The 14450-nt window shown below is 31.6% G+C and overlaps 2 protein-coding genes across 2 annotated transcripts in view; one reads left to right on the top strand and one right to left on the bottom strand.

Annotated features, from left to right (window-relative positions):
- Window positions 1–14450, top strand: part of LOC129945531 (RNA-binding protein 45) — a 292274-nt gene that overhangs the window by 81547 nt on the left and 196277 nt on the right. The window lies entirely within an intron of this gene.
- LOC129945526 (uncharacterized) overlaps window positions 88–14450 on the bottom strand; it is an 81788-nt gene continuing 67425 nt past the window's right edge. Inside the window, exons 3-7 of the mRNA XM_056055313.1 lie at window positions 6003–6121; window positions 5668–5808; window positions 5164–5554; window positions 4186–5084; window positions 88–2341 (exon numbers count right to left, since the gene is read on the bottom strand). Of these exons, the coding sequence (XP_055911288.1) occupies window positions 2114–2341; window positions 4186–5084; window positions 5164–5554; window positions 5668–5808; window positions 6003–6121 (1778 nt within the window). The 3' untranslated portion in view covers window positions 88–2113. The remainder of the gene's footprint in view (window positions 2342–4185; window positions 5085–5163; window positions 5555–5667; window positions 5809–6002; window positions 6122–14450) is intronic.

Below are 14450 nucleotides of genomic sequence, written 5' to 3'. Positions count from 1 at the left end.
ATAAGAAACTATAAAAACAAATTAAAAAATATTACCAAAATAAAAAGAATTAAATAGGATACAAAAAAATTTCATTGTCAGTTTGTTTTGTTTCATATTTGAAATTGAGAAAAATATACAAATATACTAGATTTAATACAAATTACAGAAAAATATTAATTTTAATAAAAAATACACATACATACATAATATAAGATAATATTCACAGCTTAAAAAATTGTTTGTTTCAGTTTATAATTTTTATTTGTATTTTTTGTTTTTTGTTTTAATTTTAAATAACTAAAGTTAATAAATAAAATTGTGAGTTGTTCGAGGTTAATTCTTTTTTGTTGTTGTTTAAATTCCATTTCTATAATATAAAGTAATATAATTTTGTAATTATTATCTAAGAGTTAAAAAAGTAATTAATTTATTTTTGTTTTCATTTTGTTTAAATATTTTTGTTAAATAAATTGTTTAAAGAGACTTTGTATGCATAGAGGTTATATAAAAATCGGATACAGAAGAAACTCTCTTGGGAATGAATATTGGAGGAGGACAAAAAGACAAAAAAGTAATTATTTTTTTAATAATAATTTGTTTTAAACTTTCATTTAGCAATTTTTTGTGAGTGTTATTTCTTTGTTTTGTTATTGTTTAAACTATGCATAGTAAAAGTTGGTTGTGAATTCATATTTTTCTGTTTTATTCTGTGAGTCATTTTGCATATTTTGAAAAATATTTTTTTCTGTTTTTGAGTTATTAAGAAACGAACGCGATGGCGCTTTAACACGAGATTGTCATTCAGTTGCCGTCGATAATAATTTTTGTTTTAATATATTTTATTTTATTTTGTGTGTTTTTTGTTTTGTATTTTTGGAAAATGTATGTCTATTTTAATTTTTGATCTAAATCATTCTGAGAACATTTAATGGATAGTAAAATTGTTAATGTTACACATTTGGAAACCGTGTAGTTCATTGGCTAAACGAGACTATTGACATATACAAAATATATATATATTATATATATAATTAATTTATATATTTACTGTACATTTTTTGTTTTTAGAATATACACAATACATTTATTTACTAAACCATCTATAAGATACAAGTATATATTCCCTAGATTATATTTGTATGTAATGGTTACATATTTTTACATATATTTTATTTTAATTAATTTCTTTTTATCGGAATGTATAAATTCTGTACTGTGGAATAAATTGAACCAATTAAACATTTTGCTATTATTAACATTTATTTTTTTCTTAAATTTTTTGTTAGTTTTTTGTTTTTGTTTTGTTTTTTTAGTAAAAATATCTATTTTGTTATGTTGTTGATATAAGTATATAATGTAATATGGATAACAAATTTTGTAATAGTAAGAGAAAGATCTAGCTAAAATTTGCATAAATATTTTGTTTATATATAAATATAAATGTATATATATAATTTTATTTATCTATATATAATTCCCTCTAAAAGTTTGATTGTTTGTAAGTTATAATTTTATATAATAATTTTTTTCTATTAGTGTTTTTTTTCTTTTGGAAACAATTTGGTTATACGAATTTTGTTTGTATTGTTTTATTAATAATATTTTTATTTTGGCCCCCAAGATGTGTTCCTACGTTTGACGAGAAGAAAGTTTACTATATTTAAAAACAAAAACGGAAAAGAATACTAAAAAGATGAGAAGAATACGCATTTTACGAATACGAATACGAATACGATTTTTAGATTATACATCGAATATACAATATAGTTTGTATTTATATTTAATAATAATATAATTATAATATATTATGTTTAGGATGACAACGGCTCAGATGCGCGGGCTAAAACATCCCTAAAGCTATAAAGTTGGTTGATTTTTTTGTTTTTTGTTTGTTTAAATTTAATTTAAAATTAGTTTCACTATTACAACACTTATACATATTTATTTTTACTTAAATTTAAAACAAAAAATAGTGTATTCTTCTTTTTGCTTTTTTAAATTGTTATTAAAAAAAGAAATTAAAATCTAATTAAATGTTTAGTGTAATGGTCGATTAGTAGTAGCATAGTTAATTTTGCTGTTGGTAACTTGTTTTTGTTATTATTTAAACTTCTTTTAGAGCCATCAGGAACTAAAGCATCAAGTGTGAATGTTCACTTGGTGCATGGGAATCACTGCTGCTGGACAATTCAGATGAGGAACGTTGACAGCATTCGACGGCTTGACATGGCTGAATGCATTCACGATGAACAACAACACAACTTTGTTGAGAACGCTTAAATGTTCCAGACATGCAATCGAGAGTTTTTTCAATGGCACGAAGTCGTTTTTCTAAACTCGTTGTAGCTAAGATATCCACCTGAAAGAAGCAAAAGGAAAAAAAGGAGTTTTAAATTGAGTTTTCAGAGTGTTGAAAGAAATTTTTAAATTGATTGCATTTTTGTAAGGAAGATTTACAAACGTCCTAACTTAAGTAGAAATTTCTCAATTTTTGGTGATATATTTTTTTTGTCATATTAGGAGTTTAGTGGCAACTATTTTCATATAGTTTTGAGAAGCTTTAAAAATCATTTATTTAAAATAGACAAGAAAGAGCTCAAAAATTGTGCCCCCAAAAGAGAACTGCTTTTTTTTTTAAATTTAAGTATTAAATGTTATACGCGTGTATCCCAATACTGAATTTTTTAACTGCTCGGACTCATAACTCAGGCAATAATAAACCAATCGTATTGAAATGTTGAAAAGATTTTGAGAAATAAATTTTCTTTGGAAAATTTGCTAAAATTAGTTTGTTATTAACAATTATTTGAGGATTTTGTAAATTTAGAAGAGGTATATAACTTTGAAATGGAATGAAAAAGATGATTTTTTGAGAATTACATGAAATTTACTTTATTCGAAAGATAATCATCTTTTATTACAAACAAATTTGGTTAGTACACAAAAGTTAAAGTAAGCTAACTTAAAAGATGAACATATGCTGTCGCGAACTTTTTTTTACAACTATTAAAGGGGAACCATCTTTTTATAGATTATTTATTTTAAAACATTATTAATTGATGCTCCGCTCTACAGAACCATCTTTTTATAGATTATTTATTTTAAAACATTATAAATTGATGCTCCGTTCTACAGAACACTTATTATAAAGTTTTACTTAATAAATGGGCTATCTAACACTGAAAGAATTTTTAAAAACGGGCCAGTAGTCCCTGAGATAAGCACGTTCAAACAAGCGAACAAACAATGAAACAAATACTTTATTTATAATATAAGTATAGATACATATAATTTCTTTAATATGACTAACGCTGCTACTTTGGACGTAGTTTAGTTATGTTTTCAACATTTTTGGCCGTATATTGGCTATAAGGTGACGAATTACACATACGGACAGAAGATAGAAAATTAAATAGGTGAGCGGCATTAAATCGCACGATCCTGGAATCGAAGTTTACTGGTTCGCACCGTGAAATTATGGAATCAAAATTTTCATTCAATTTACCAATTGGACAAGAGCTGTTTGACATTTTCAGCCGCTTCCCGTGTCTTGTTGAAACCACAGCTGAGCCAGTAATTATGGATTTACATAACATTTGACTGAAACGTTTTGAGCAACATCGTTCTTAAAGACGTACGGACCAAATATTCCACTAACAGATAAAGCTCACCAGTTTCAGTTTTTTGAAGCTTTTAAAAATCATTTATTTAAAAAGACAAAGAGCTCAAAAATGTACAAGTTCGAACTCAATTGATCTAATGGTTAAGGCTTTAGTGTTGAGAAAAGACCCGATAAACGGACGGACTGAATTGCCAGACCCACTTTGTTTGTCATCTCTACCATCTTAATGTCATGTTTGATTCAAATTTCGAGTCCGAAATTTTTAAAGAACACGATACTTGACATAAAGTTACTATAATTCATAAGTAAATATTATAAGAGCTTTTATTCAAGCCATCAACTTAAAAAAAGAAAAACGACAACTCAAAAAATGGCGCCCAACAATATCATGTAATGACAGAAAGGTATGTAATTTGCTAATTTGGTATAATTGAAGACCTGTTCTCAAAAGTTAACTCAAATTTTCAAATCCAAATTCTTTAAATGTTAAGGCCTAATCAAGTCATATCCCACACTTCCCTTCTATAGCAATCAATTTGAGGTTTATAAAGATATTAGGTATCAGGAAGATCAAAATTTACCTTCAATTGCTGATTGAGTGGCAGAAGTGCAATTATCCACCACGCCCACGCCGGTCCATCAGCAATACTCTCCCAATTATCCTCCACAGCTGGCATTCCACCGAAGCTCCTTAAAATCTCCTCCTTAATTTCTGTTCCCAAACTCTCATACCATTCAATTGCCTTGCTCAGCACCGACGCATGCATACTACTAATAAACGGAATTGTATCCTCTGTTATAATCTCATCGTAAATATATTCGACTTTGGCCGTTTCATAGCCATCCTTTTCATTTCTGGCAAGTATCCTGAATCTCTTACATCCAACAGTGCTCAATATCGAACAACCATCACCCAAAAGCACACAATCCCGTATATCGAGAATAGTGCCCACATCAAAATACCTCGACTTGCCACTGTGCGGCTGGACAATACCAAATTGTTTCTCGCCGGATTCGACGGCTCGTCGGACCATAAGTCGGTATCTTGGCTCGTAGACAAATAATGGGCAGGGAACGTGTGGAAATGCTGTGGTGCAAATAAAGACCGGAACTGATGGCTCCAGGTCCATTTCCTGTTGGAAACGCTTCTCATAGCACTCTGGAATGAATCGTTTCATGGCTGCTTCAAGGAATTTCGTAACTGGCCTCTTGGCAAGAATGAAAGGAACTGGTGAGGATGAGCCTTGCAAAACATTCACATGCTGTTCAACAAGTGGCGACATACACAATGGACACGAGGGTGAGTAATCCATGCATCGGTCCAAGCATACCCAACAATAGGTGTGGCCGCAAGGCGTCACCACAGGCTTCCAAAACGTCCGACAGCACAGTACACAATCGAAGTCTGATGCATCAATAAGATTAGGATTAACCGGCAGGAGATGTCGCTGCTGTTCTTGACTTAAATTTGATTCGGATTCTGGCAAAAGACAAAAAGAAATGAAAGGTTAAATCATATTTCGCTAAGTAAAATCGAAGAGGATTTCAGAAGCTCTTACCTTTGATTCTTTGTACTTCTTGTTGAGTTCTTTCCAAAATACTATCGAAACGTGCGCTTCCAAAAAAGTTCACCAACTGTGTTGGCTTTTCTTCTACGACTTGTGGTTTTTGTTGTTGTTGTTGTTGCCTACGATTTATACTATAGGATTTTCTGCGACAATGTTTACGTGAGCCTTGCCGCAGAAGGTCACAGTCTGTGGTTGCATCAGTAGCATTTATAATGCACTCATCCCCCTTAAACGAGGCGCCCTGTAATACTATCTGTTTCCTTCTTTGTCGACTCTCGAGGACAATATCGTAGGGTGCTGAATTGGGTGATGACGATGACAACGACGACAACGAGTTGAGATGGATTTTCTTTGGAGATTGTGCCAAAAGTTTTTGCAGGAGCTATAATTTTTTGTTTTTTTTTTTTTGGTTGAGGATAATTGAAAAAGTAGAAAGATTAGTTTGAGGATTATGTGGTAAGTGGTTTTTGTGGTTTAGGCCAAAAGAAGACTTACCTTGGCGAGATCATGTTGAAAGAGTTCGGTTGAAGAGAGCTGGGAATTTTTAGTATCGAAACAAACTGCCAGACAATGGTCAACAAGTGCTTCATCTAAACGACCTAATCCACAAAGTGCCAGTGAGCGATGATAATGGGCCTAAACAGGAAAACAGAAACGACAGAAAATAAAGTGTCAGGATAATGCTTTAATTGATTTGACTTAATATGTTGTTGGTTTTGTTTTGTATTTTTGGGATAATAGCCAAACAATAAATGGGTCTTCTCTTTTTTTTGGGGGGACAGGATTTAAGAGGATATAGGATTTTGGAAATAACATTCGTATTAACATACCTTAGCTGATGAGGATTTTCTCCGCAGAGCATGGTCAATGTCTGCTAAAGAACTTTGGTAATGGTTGAGTCTCCTCAGGACTTCGGCCCGCAATAAAAGACTGTTGAAATTATTTGGACCTGTAAAGATACAATTGAGAACATAAATTAATTAAGGCACTTTTAAAAAATGACTAATTTTATTATTTAAATTTTTAACTAAAGGTGAAGAAATACTAAGGATTTATTTCATCGGTCTTAGGGTAACTCTAACTTAGTGAACAAAAAAGTAAAACAATCCTACTTTCAAAAAGTTGAATTTGTAACATACTTATGATGTGTCTGATTATAATGTCTTAACGTCTTCAAAGTTTAGCTTATAAGTGTTAAAATATTAATTTAAGTGTTATTTTCTCAAAAAGTGACCGATCCCTTCTTAGATCTCGTTCGACATTGCCAAAAAATGCTGTTAAGTGAAAGAAATATGGACCCTTTGTGTTTTGGGTTTAATTGACAAAGTCTCCATTTGTCCAACAACGTGAATATAACTCGAATCTTTGGGCAAGACCTTTGAATTTTGAAAATGAAAAGTGAAAAAACTATATCAAACCATTTTTATTACTCGAATACTGCCGCAATGTTTTAGCAATATTACCACCCCCTTCACCCCCCTAAAAATTCAGCCATTATGCTTGCATTTCTAGAAATGCCCATCGGTTTAACCTTTTCAGCTAAGGTATTTCAACCATAGACATTCTTTTTTCAAACCGCACATCAAGAATGTGAAATGCTTTACCCAATTTTGTCTTCCTTTCTCAATTCTTATGAACAAGACCGTACCAATATCGTTTTTTCCAATTTTTCCCCATTTTTGTAATGCTCGCACTTCCTTAGTGTGAAAATCTTACATTAATTACAATGTTTGTTCCCCTCGACAAGGTATCGCAAAAAGCTTTAGCTTATTTTTCTTGGGAAACTTTACCGAACTTTTCAGTTTATTAGTCATTTGCAAGCAGGATTCTTTAACAATAAGTTAGCTAATTGCTTTCAAAGCTTTTATATTAAGGGAGCTGATTCTTTTGAGACTTTTTTAAAATGTCTTGAATCAAAAACAAGTTCTAAAAAATCAAATGGGGTGGCGCAACAGTCCGTTGTGAACCAGGGCCTAGTGACTTACAACTCTCAACCATTCCTGTGTGCGAGTACTGTTGTCAGGAATGGAAGGGACCTACAATTTAAGGCCGAATCCGAACGGCTAGTTTGAGAAAGCACTTTTTCATGACAAGAATTACTCCTGAAGGATTTGTCAATTCCTCGCAAGAGGCAGTACCCGCGAAAATTAATTTTTTTTTAAATTAAGGTGGCACAGGCAGGGATTGAACCCAAGACCCCTTGCATGACAGTCCAACGCACTAACCATCATGCTACGGGTACTACAAAAACAAGTTCTAGAAACTAAAAAAATAGAATGAAGTTTTCAGCAAGAACTGAGCCTTAAGAAAGTTCACCTTTAAGCAAAATGCTAGTGACATTTGAAGCGTTTCTTTGCTTCAACAACAACAACTTGAGTGTGCCACCCCATATACTAGAGTTTCAATCGGCTTGTCTAAATGCCTTCATTCCAAAAACCATCTTTTCTGTCCCTTGTTATTTGTGTTGGAAAACAGGTAAATATAACAAAAGTCTTAAACATTGAATACAAAAAAAACAGAATGGCGTGTCAATCCATCTGACAGCTGTCAAACTAAATTAAAATTTACTACAAAAGCAGTGCTGTCAGTTAGTACCCAATCATAAAAAAAAAAACACCCAACCATTTATTTTTCAAGGTTTTCAAACACTCATAAGAAAGTATCTGCTCGTATCTTTAAATATCCATTAAATTGAAAAAAAAGAAACTTCCAAAATGTGTGTTGATAAACTTACATGACCCACTGACAGTGGATATACTTAGGTATACGTCAAAATCGACCTTCAAATATATTTTCAATTCAATTTTATTGGCGAATGAAAAATGATGACTGTCAATATTTTGAATGAATAAATAAAAGAGGCTCGATTTAAATTATTCAAAATATAAATAATTATATGTAGTTCATGTTTTTCTATAAAAATTTAAATTTAAATCCTCAATCAAATATATAAAAACACATAATGAAGTGTGACAAGCCAATTTCCTTCTCATTCATACAATAATTTTATGATGAGAAATTAGTTAAAAACCACTGAAACATTTTTCAAGAAATAAAATGTGTACCGATAACTATAAATGTAATAAATTATGAATTATGTATAGGTACGTATTTAATTTTTGAAACATTTCAAACATAAATCTTATTCATAGTTTTTTAAAAAAATCTATTGTTTTGATTTTTTTCTTTCAAATAGAAATATGTATCTATATAACATGAGTTTTTAACAAGTTTGGCTTCTAGCCCAATTCGTTTATGTCCCACTCACACGCAACAAACTGTCAACTGCCAACATAAATCAGATGTCCGACAACTGACTTGCCGCAATATGTGGCCCCATAGAGGTGGCATCACTCTATTTTGTGAGGAGACTCTGCTGATATATACAAAGTGTGGTTAATGTCATCACAAATGATATTTGAATAAGAAAATGAGATAATTACCATCTAATGTACTACAAAACTTCTCTTGGCTAAAGTGACATAATCACCTCACTCACTTTGTTTTTTTTTTCAAAATGGAATCCATTCACCGCATCAGCTATCAACATCACCCGTTTATATACCGTTCGTTGTTGCGATGCTGCTATAGCTGCGATGCGATGGTAAGTTTTAAGTGTCATTAGGCGCACTTATGACATGCCACACAAAAAAAAAGGCGATGTAACACAGCCCATAGTGAAGTGTGGTTTGGTGTTGTATCTTTTACTCCTTCGCTTTTAATATATCTACCTCGTACCTTACCTACATCGGAAATGTGTGCCAGAAATGAAACAGACTCGGCGAGTTACCGGCTGTTGGGTTATATTATATACCAAAGCGACGACGCGACTGCCGAGCCCGCCCAACAGCAATATTACGTTTTGTGTAACATTTAAATGCCTTTTGTTGCTAAATTGTAAAGTTTATTCGATGGCGTCATAGTGTTACCAACGAACGGTATTACGGTATTATGTATAAATGAATGAGAGGTAGACGTTTGTGCAACATGATTTCGTTAATCATTTTTCATTTAAATGGATTGTGCGAGCGATCGGTGTTACATTGCAAATTACGACAGTTACAAAGATTGACATTTATTCCTAGAGATGACGTTTTTTTTTTTGACAGTTACGTGTAAATGATGCTTTAGTTTAAAGTCCAAAAGTGTGGAATGAAAATAGGTCAGGCAATATTGAATTGTTGCCTAAATGGAAACAAATTTCCCAGAACAAGACCATTGCAGATAGAAAAACCTATGAACGAGCACTCAGGAACTGAGCGAAACCGGAAGTGACCTTGCCTCCTTCTTAGACCATTGTAGTCAGGGGCATTCCCATGAGCAATAGTTTTATACTCTCTTTGTCTTAACTTGGCTCCTTTCCATAATATAAAATTCTCATTTAAAAATTTGTTTTATGTCAACAATCAGAAGCAAAACACAAAACAAAATATAATTTTATAATTCCGCTTCACTTCTTGTGTGACTATGACTTTTTTGTGTTGTCTCTGTTTTATTGATTCACATGAATCACATGCAATTTTTGACGTCCAGTACAGTTATATGTACATATTTTTGATGACTTTTGACTGATGACATTCATTACATTACACATTACATTACGTTTTACGTTATTATGTTTGCATGGTATTATGACCATGTTGTCTTGTGTTGTGTTGTGGGTTTGGGGGTGGGTTAAAGTATGATACATTGTTGTTTTTTGAATGTGGGTGGATTGTGGTATGTTTTTTACTGTTATAAAACAGACTTTCTGATATACTCTACTCGTATCGCATACGTCGCGTCGTTGTGGTCGGTCCATACCTAACCTACGTAAAGTACGTAAACTGTGGGGTTCACCTTGATTATGTTATATACAAAATTTTAATCGTAATAAAATACATACAGCGTCATTGTTTTGTTTGTTTGCTTTTTTGTTGTTTTTGTTTGTGTTTAAAAGCTAAAAACGAGACATGACTGTAGGGTGATTTTAAATTTTCGGTTGATTGGGTAGCTTATGAAGCATTTCATTCGACCAGAAGATTGAAGGGTAGAAGGATTGTGTATACCTATTGAATTTATGTGTACGTACATAACCTACAAATGACAGACTGAGAAGGGAAAGTGATTTGTTTGTTTAAAAAAGGGGACTAACATATTATTTTATGTTTTGTTATAAGATAATATGAGATATGTGGGTGAAAAAAGAGGTCATAGAGAAGTTATGTGGGCAATCAAAAGAAATTACCGATTTCGGGATGATATCCATCATCAAATATATTTTTCACTCAAACACTTAACATAACCTACAAAAATGACAAAAGATGGCTATAAAATAATGAAGAATGTCGTTTTTTATGAAGTCAATTCAATTTTATATATGTTGTTTGAAATAAATCGAATTGTGATTCGAAAGAATCATGAAAATAGGTGCGTGGTGTCATTCCCATGCTTTATTTTAGATCATATTTAATTAGTATAAACAAAGGGTTTTAGTAAGCCAACATTGAAAGATAGATATATGCTATCGCGGACTTTTTTTTTAGAGCTATTGAAGGGCAACAATTCTGTCATACATTATTTTAATAAAATCTTTAAACTTTAAACAGCGCATTGATTGGAAGCTCTCAAAAAGGAAACTTCACTTTTTTTAAACATTCTTTATTGGAGCTCGGCTCGTATCAATCTTATCGAGTGGTGTTGTATAGCCAACAGACTTCCTCAAAAAATGGGTTGATTAACACTAAAAGAATTTTTCAAATCAGATCAATAGCTACTGAGATTTACGCGTTCAAACAAGCGAACAAACTGTTAAGCTTTAGAGCTTTAGTATAGATAGAGACTTAAAAGACTCTTGTGTGCCAGTTTTAACTTCCCATAGGAAGTTATTGTAATGGATCCGATCTGTCAAATTAAAAATTTTGACATTTCTCGACGTTTTAAGGTCCCTAGAGTCGAAATAAAAGATTTTTAAAAAGATGTCTGTGCGTGCGGTAGTACCCGTATGGCATGATGGTTAGTGCGTTGGACTGTCATGCAAGGGGTCTAGGGTTCAATCCCTGCCTGTGCCACCTTAATTTAAAAAAAAAAAATTAATTTTCGCGGGTACTGCCTCTTGCGAGGAATTGACAAATCCTTCAAGAGTAATTCTTGTCATGGAAAAGTGCTTTCTCAAACTAGCCGTTCGGATTCGGCATAAAATTGTAGGTCCCCTCCATTCCTGACAACATTACTCGCACACAGGAATGGTTGAGAGTTGTAAGTCACTAGGCCCTGGTTCACATCGGACTGTTGCGTCACCCCATTTGATTTTTTTTGTCTGTGCGTGCGTGTGTACGTACGTTCGTACGTCCGTACGTTTGCGACGTTTTTTTCGTCGTCCATAGCTCAAGAACCAGAAAAGATATCGACTTCAAATAAATGTTGTTATACAGATAATAATGCAGAAAGATGCAGAAAGGGCTCTCAAGAAAACTGTGTTTGTGGTTTTTTTTACCATAGCAGTTTAACGAAAAATGACGTTTTTAACATGTGGTAAAATTTTGAGAAAATAAAAACCTAACAAAAAAACCATGATAAAACTTGGTAAATATTACTTTCGACTAAAATAGCTTTTCAAAAATTTGAGATTATGGCTTTCAACTAATTTTAACTTATAGGAAATATTGTTTTTAACATTTGGATTAATTTTGGGAAAAATCAAATAGACAGTTTTTTTTTACAAAAAACTAAAAACCTTAACAAAAATTACTCAAAGTTGAGATTATGGCTTAAAACTTATTTTGCCTTTTGAGAAATATTGTTTTCAAAGTTAAGTAAAATTTTAAGAAAAATGAAATTGACAATTTTTTTACAAAAAATAAAAACTTAAAAGAAAATTTAACAAAACTTTGTAAAAATTTACTTTCGACTCAAATAGCTTTTCAAAAATTAAAAATATTGTCTTCAAACTTTTTTTATTTTACAGAAAATGTTGTTGTCGATATTCAGTATTTTTTTCAAAAATCCAACAGTTCGCTTTTCCATGAAAAATTAAAATCTAATAGACGGAAATTTGGTAAAAATTGATGTTCGGTTTTTGATATCTCTCAAATTTATTTCATTCATCCAATTTGTAAAAATTTAAGAAATGCTACTTAAATTGGTAACTATTTGTTTTCGACTCAAAATCTATCTAACAAAACTAGATTTTCAAACTAAACTGTTTCTTGATATGAAAAATATTGTTGGTAATTTTAAATTTTTTAGGAATCATTCAACTGTCAATTTTTTTTAACCCAACACGAAAACCTTCAAACTTTTAAGCAAGAAAAATCTACAGACGGGATGGGAAGTTATCAGTGTGGGTCGCATCCCAGCCTCTTTTTTCAAAAATAAAATATGCCAAAAATACCTCAGAAAATTAACACGCTTAGGTTAGTCGCTTAGAAAAGAGACTTGAATGCGACTCAAACTGAAAACTTGCAATAAGGAATAATTAAAATTTTAAGCTAGAACTTACAACTCTCAATCATTCCTGTGTGCGAGTTATTTTAGGGATGGAGGGAACCTATGGTTCTTATGCTGAAACTAATTGGCTTATTGAAGAAGGCTCTTTCCATGGTGAGAATTACTCTTGAAGGTTTTGTCATTTCCTCGCAAGAAATAGTACCCGTAAAGATACTTTAGTTGAAGTTGGCACAGGAAGACATTGAAATCAAGACCGTTGGCATGACATTCCTAACCAATAACTATCACGTTAAGAACGCTGTTACTGATCATTCGTTATAACAAACAAGAACTAAGTGACTTACAAAACTGAGTCATTCCTGTGTGTGAGTTTTTTTGGAATTCGTGGAGACCTAGAATTTCAAACCAAGAACTACTTTGAACGATTTTGTCAATTCCTCTCAGGTCAGTAAAGTTGAAAAAAAATATCAAAAACTTCGGCACGACAGCCCTGAACTCCTACGATTACATTTGGGACATTAAACTTAACTTCAGGCATTGAAAATTTAAATGCAGGAAGTTCTTGAAATGGAAACAATGTTGAGGAAAGAGGGTTGATTGCCTTCACTAGATCTACAAATTAAAATGTAGTTATTTAAATAAAATATTTGTATGTAGGATATTAGGTACTGTTTGTTGGTCTTTATATATGTTTAAGGAATTCTTCAATCAGAGAAGAACAATTCCATTCTTTCTTGAAAACCCAAAATTATAACTAAATGTTCTTAAAAATGCAATTTAACAATGAAACTTGAAAAACTAAAAGCATAATAATCATTCATATAATTTTTATTAACAGACAAATTTAGGAAAATAAAATGGTCCAAATATAGAAAAACATTTGCAAGAAAAATTATTTTCTTTAATTTTGTTGATATAATCATGAAAAATCTTTACGATTTGTTATGCAAAATGCAACACATATCTAATTTTAATATTCTTCGATTAAAAATAAAAGAAAATTCAATCAATTTATTATAAATTTTCAATTGCAACAATGTTTCTGTATACATTGGAGGGTGTGTTTCATTTTTTGTTAAAATGCTTTATCTATCAATAGGTCACAAAAGTTCAAACTATTAAATTAAATAAATATTAAATAATTATTTAGAATTTCTAGTATTTCCCTAGAAATACAAAATAAACCTATAAATATGAATCTACACATGTGTACACGATTACATAATGTTTGTAAATATTGTTGCTAGTGGTGTAAATATCATAGACGCCATGTTACACGACTCAGAATGTTCTACCCCTATATTCCTATTCCTATCTATTGCATAAAATAACGAAACTAATAAAAGGTGTTATAAGATCTTACTCATTATAGTTATTAAAATATATGATGTAACTAAAAAGAAATATAATAAAGCAGCGTACTTATTCTGTGTTCTGTAGTTTTACGTCTTATATTTGCAATTAACCTTGGTATTGAAAAATAATAATGTTGCACCACCGGTTTTTGCTAGTTTATTCTATTTTTATTAAGATGCATAAATTTTCCCTGCTGGATAGGGGGGCGGGGGGTTGTTGGAATTTTAAACACTATTATGAGAGTAATTTATGATACATAAACTTTGACTATGGAACATCTGTGTGCTTTTTGTAAGTTCATCGCATCATCAAATTGAATTTCAATTTTTGACCTAAATAAAATATCTTGTTGTTGATGTTCAATAATAATCAAGGACAAACATTTATTTTGAAATTTTCTCTCCCCGAAATCAAATTAAGCTTTCTTCATTTCATCTCATCTCACGTCATCAAGAAAAGACAACATCTTTCCATGTTTTACCTGATTTGAGTAG

This window comes from Eupeodes corollae, chromosome 2, assembly GCF_945859685.1.
Source record: "Eupeodes corollae chromosome 2, idEupCoro1.1, whole genome shotgun sequence".
NCBI lineage: Eukaryota > Metazoa > Arthropoda > Insecta > Diptera > Syrphidae > Eupeodes > Eupeodes corollae.
Note: the sequence above shows the minus strand (reverse complement) of the source record. Positions and strands in the feature narration are given on the sequence as shown.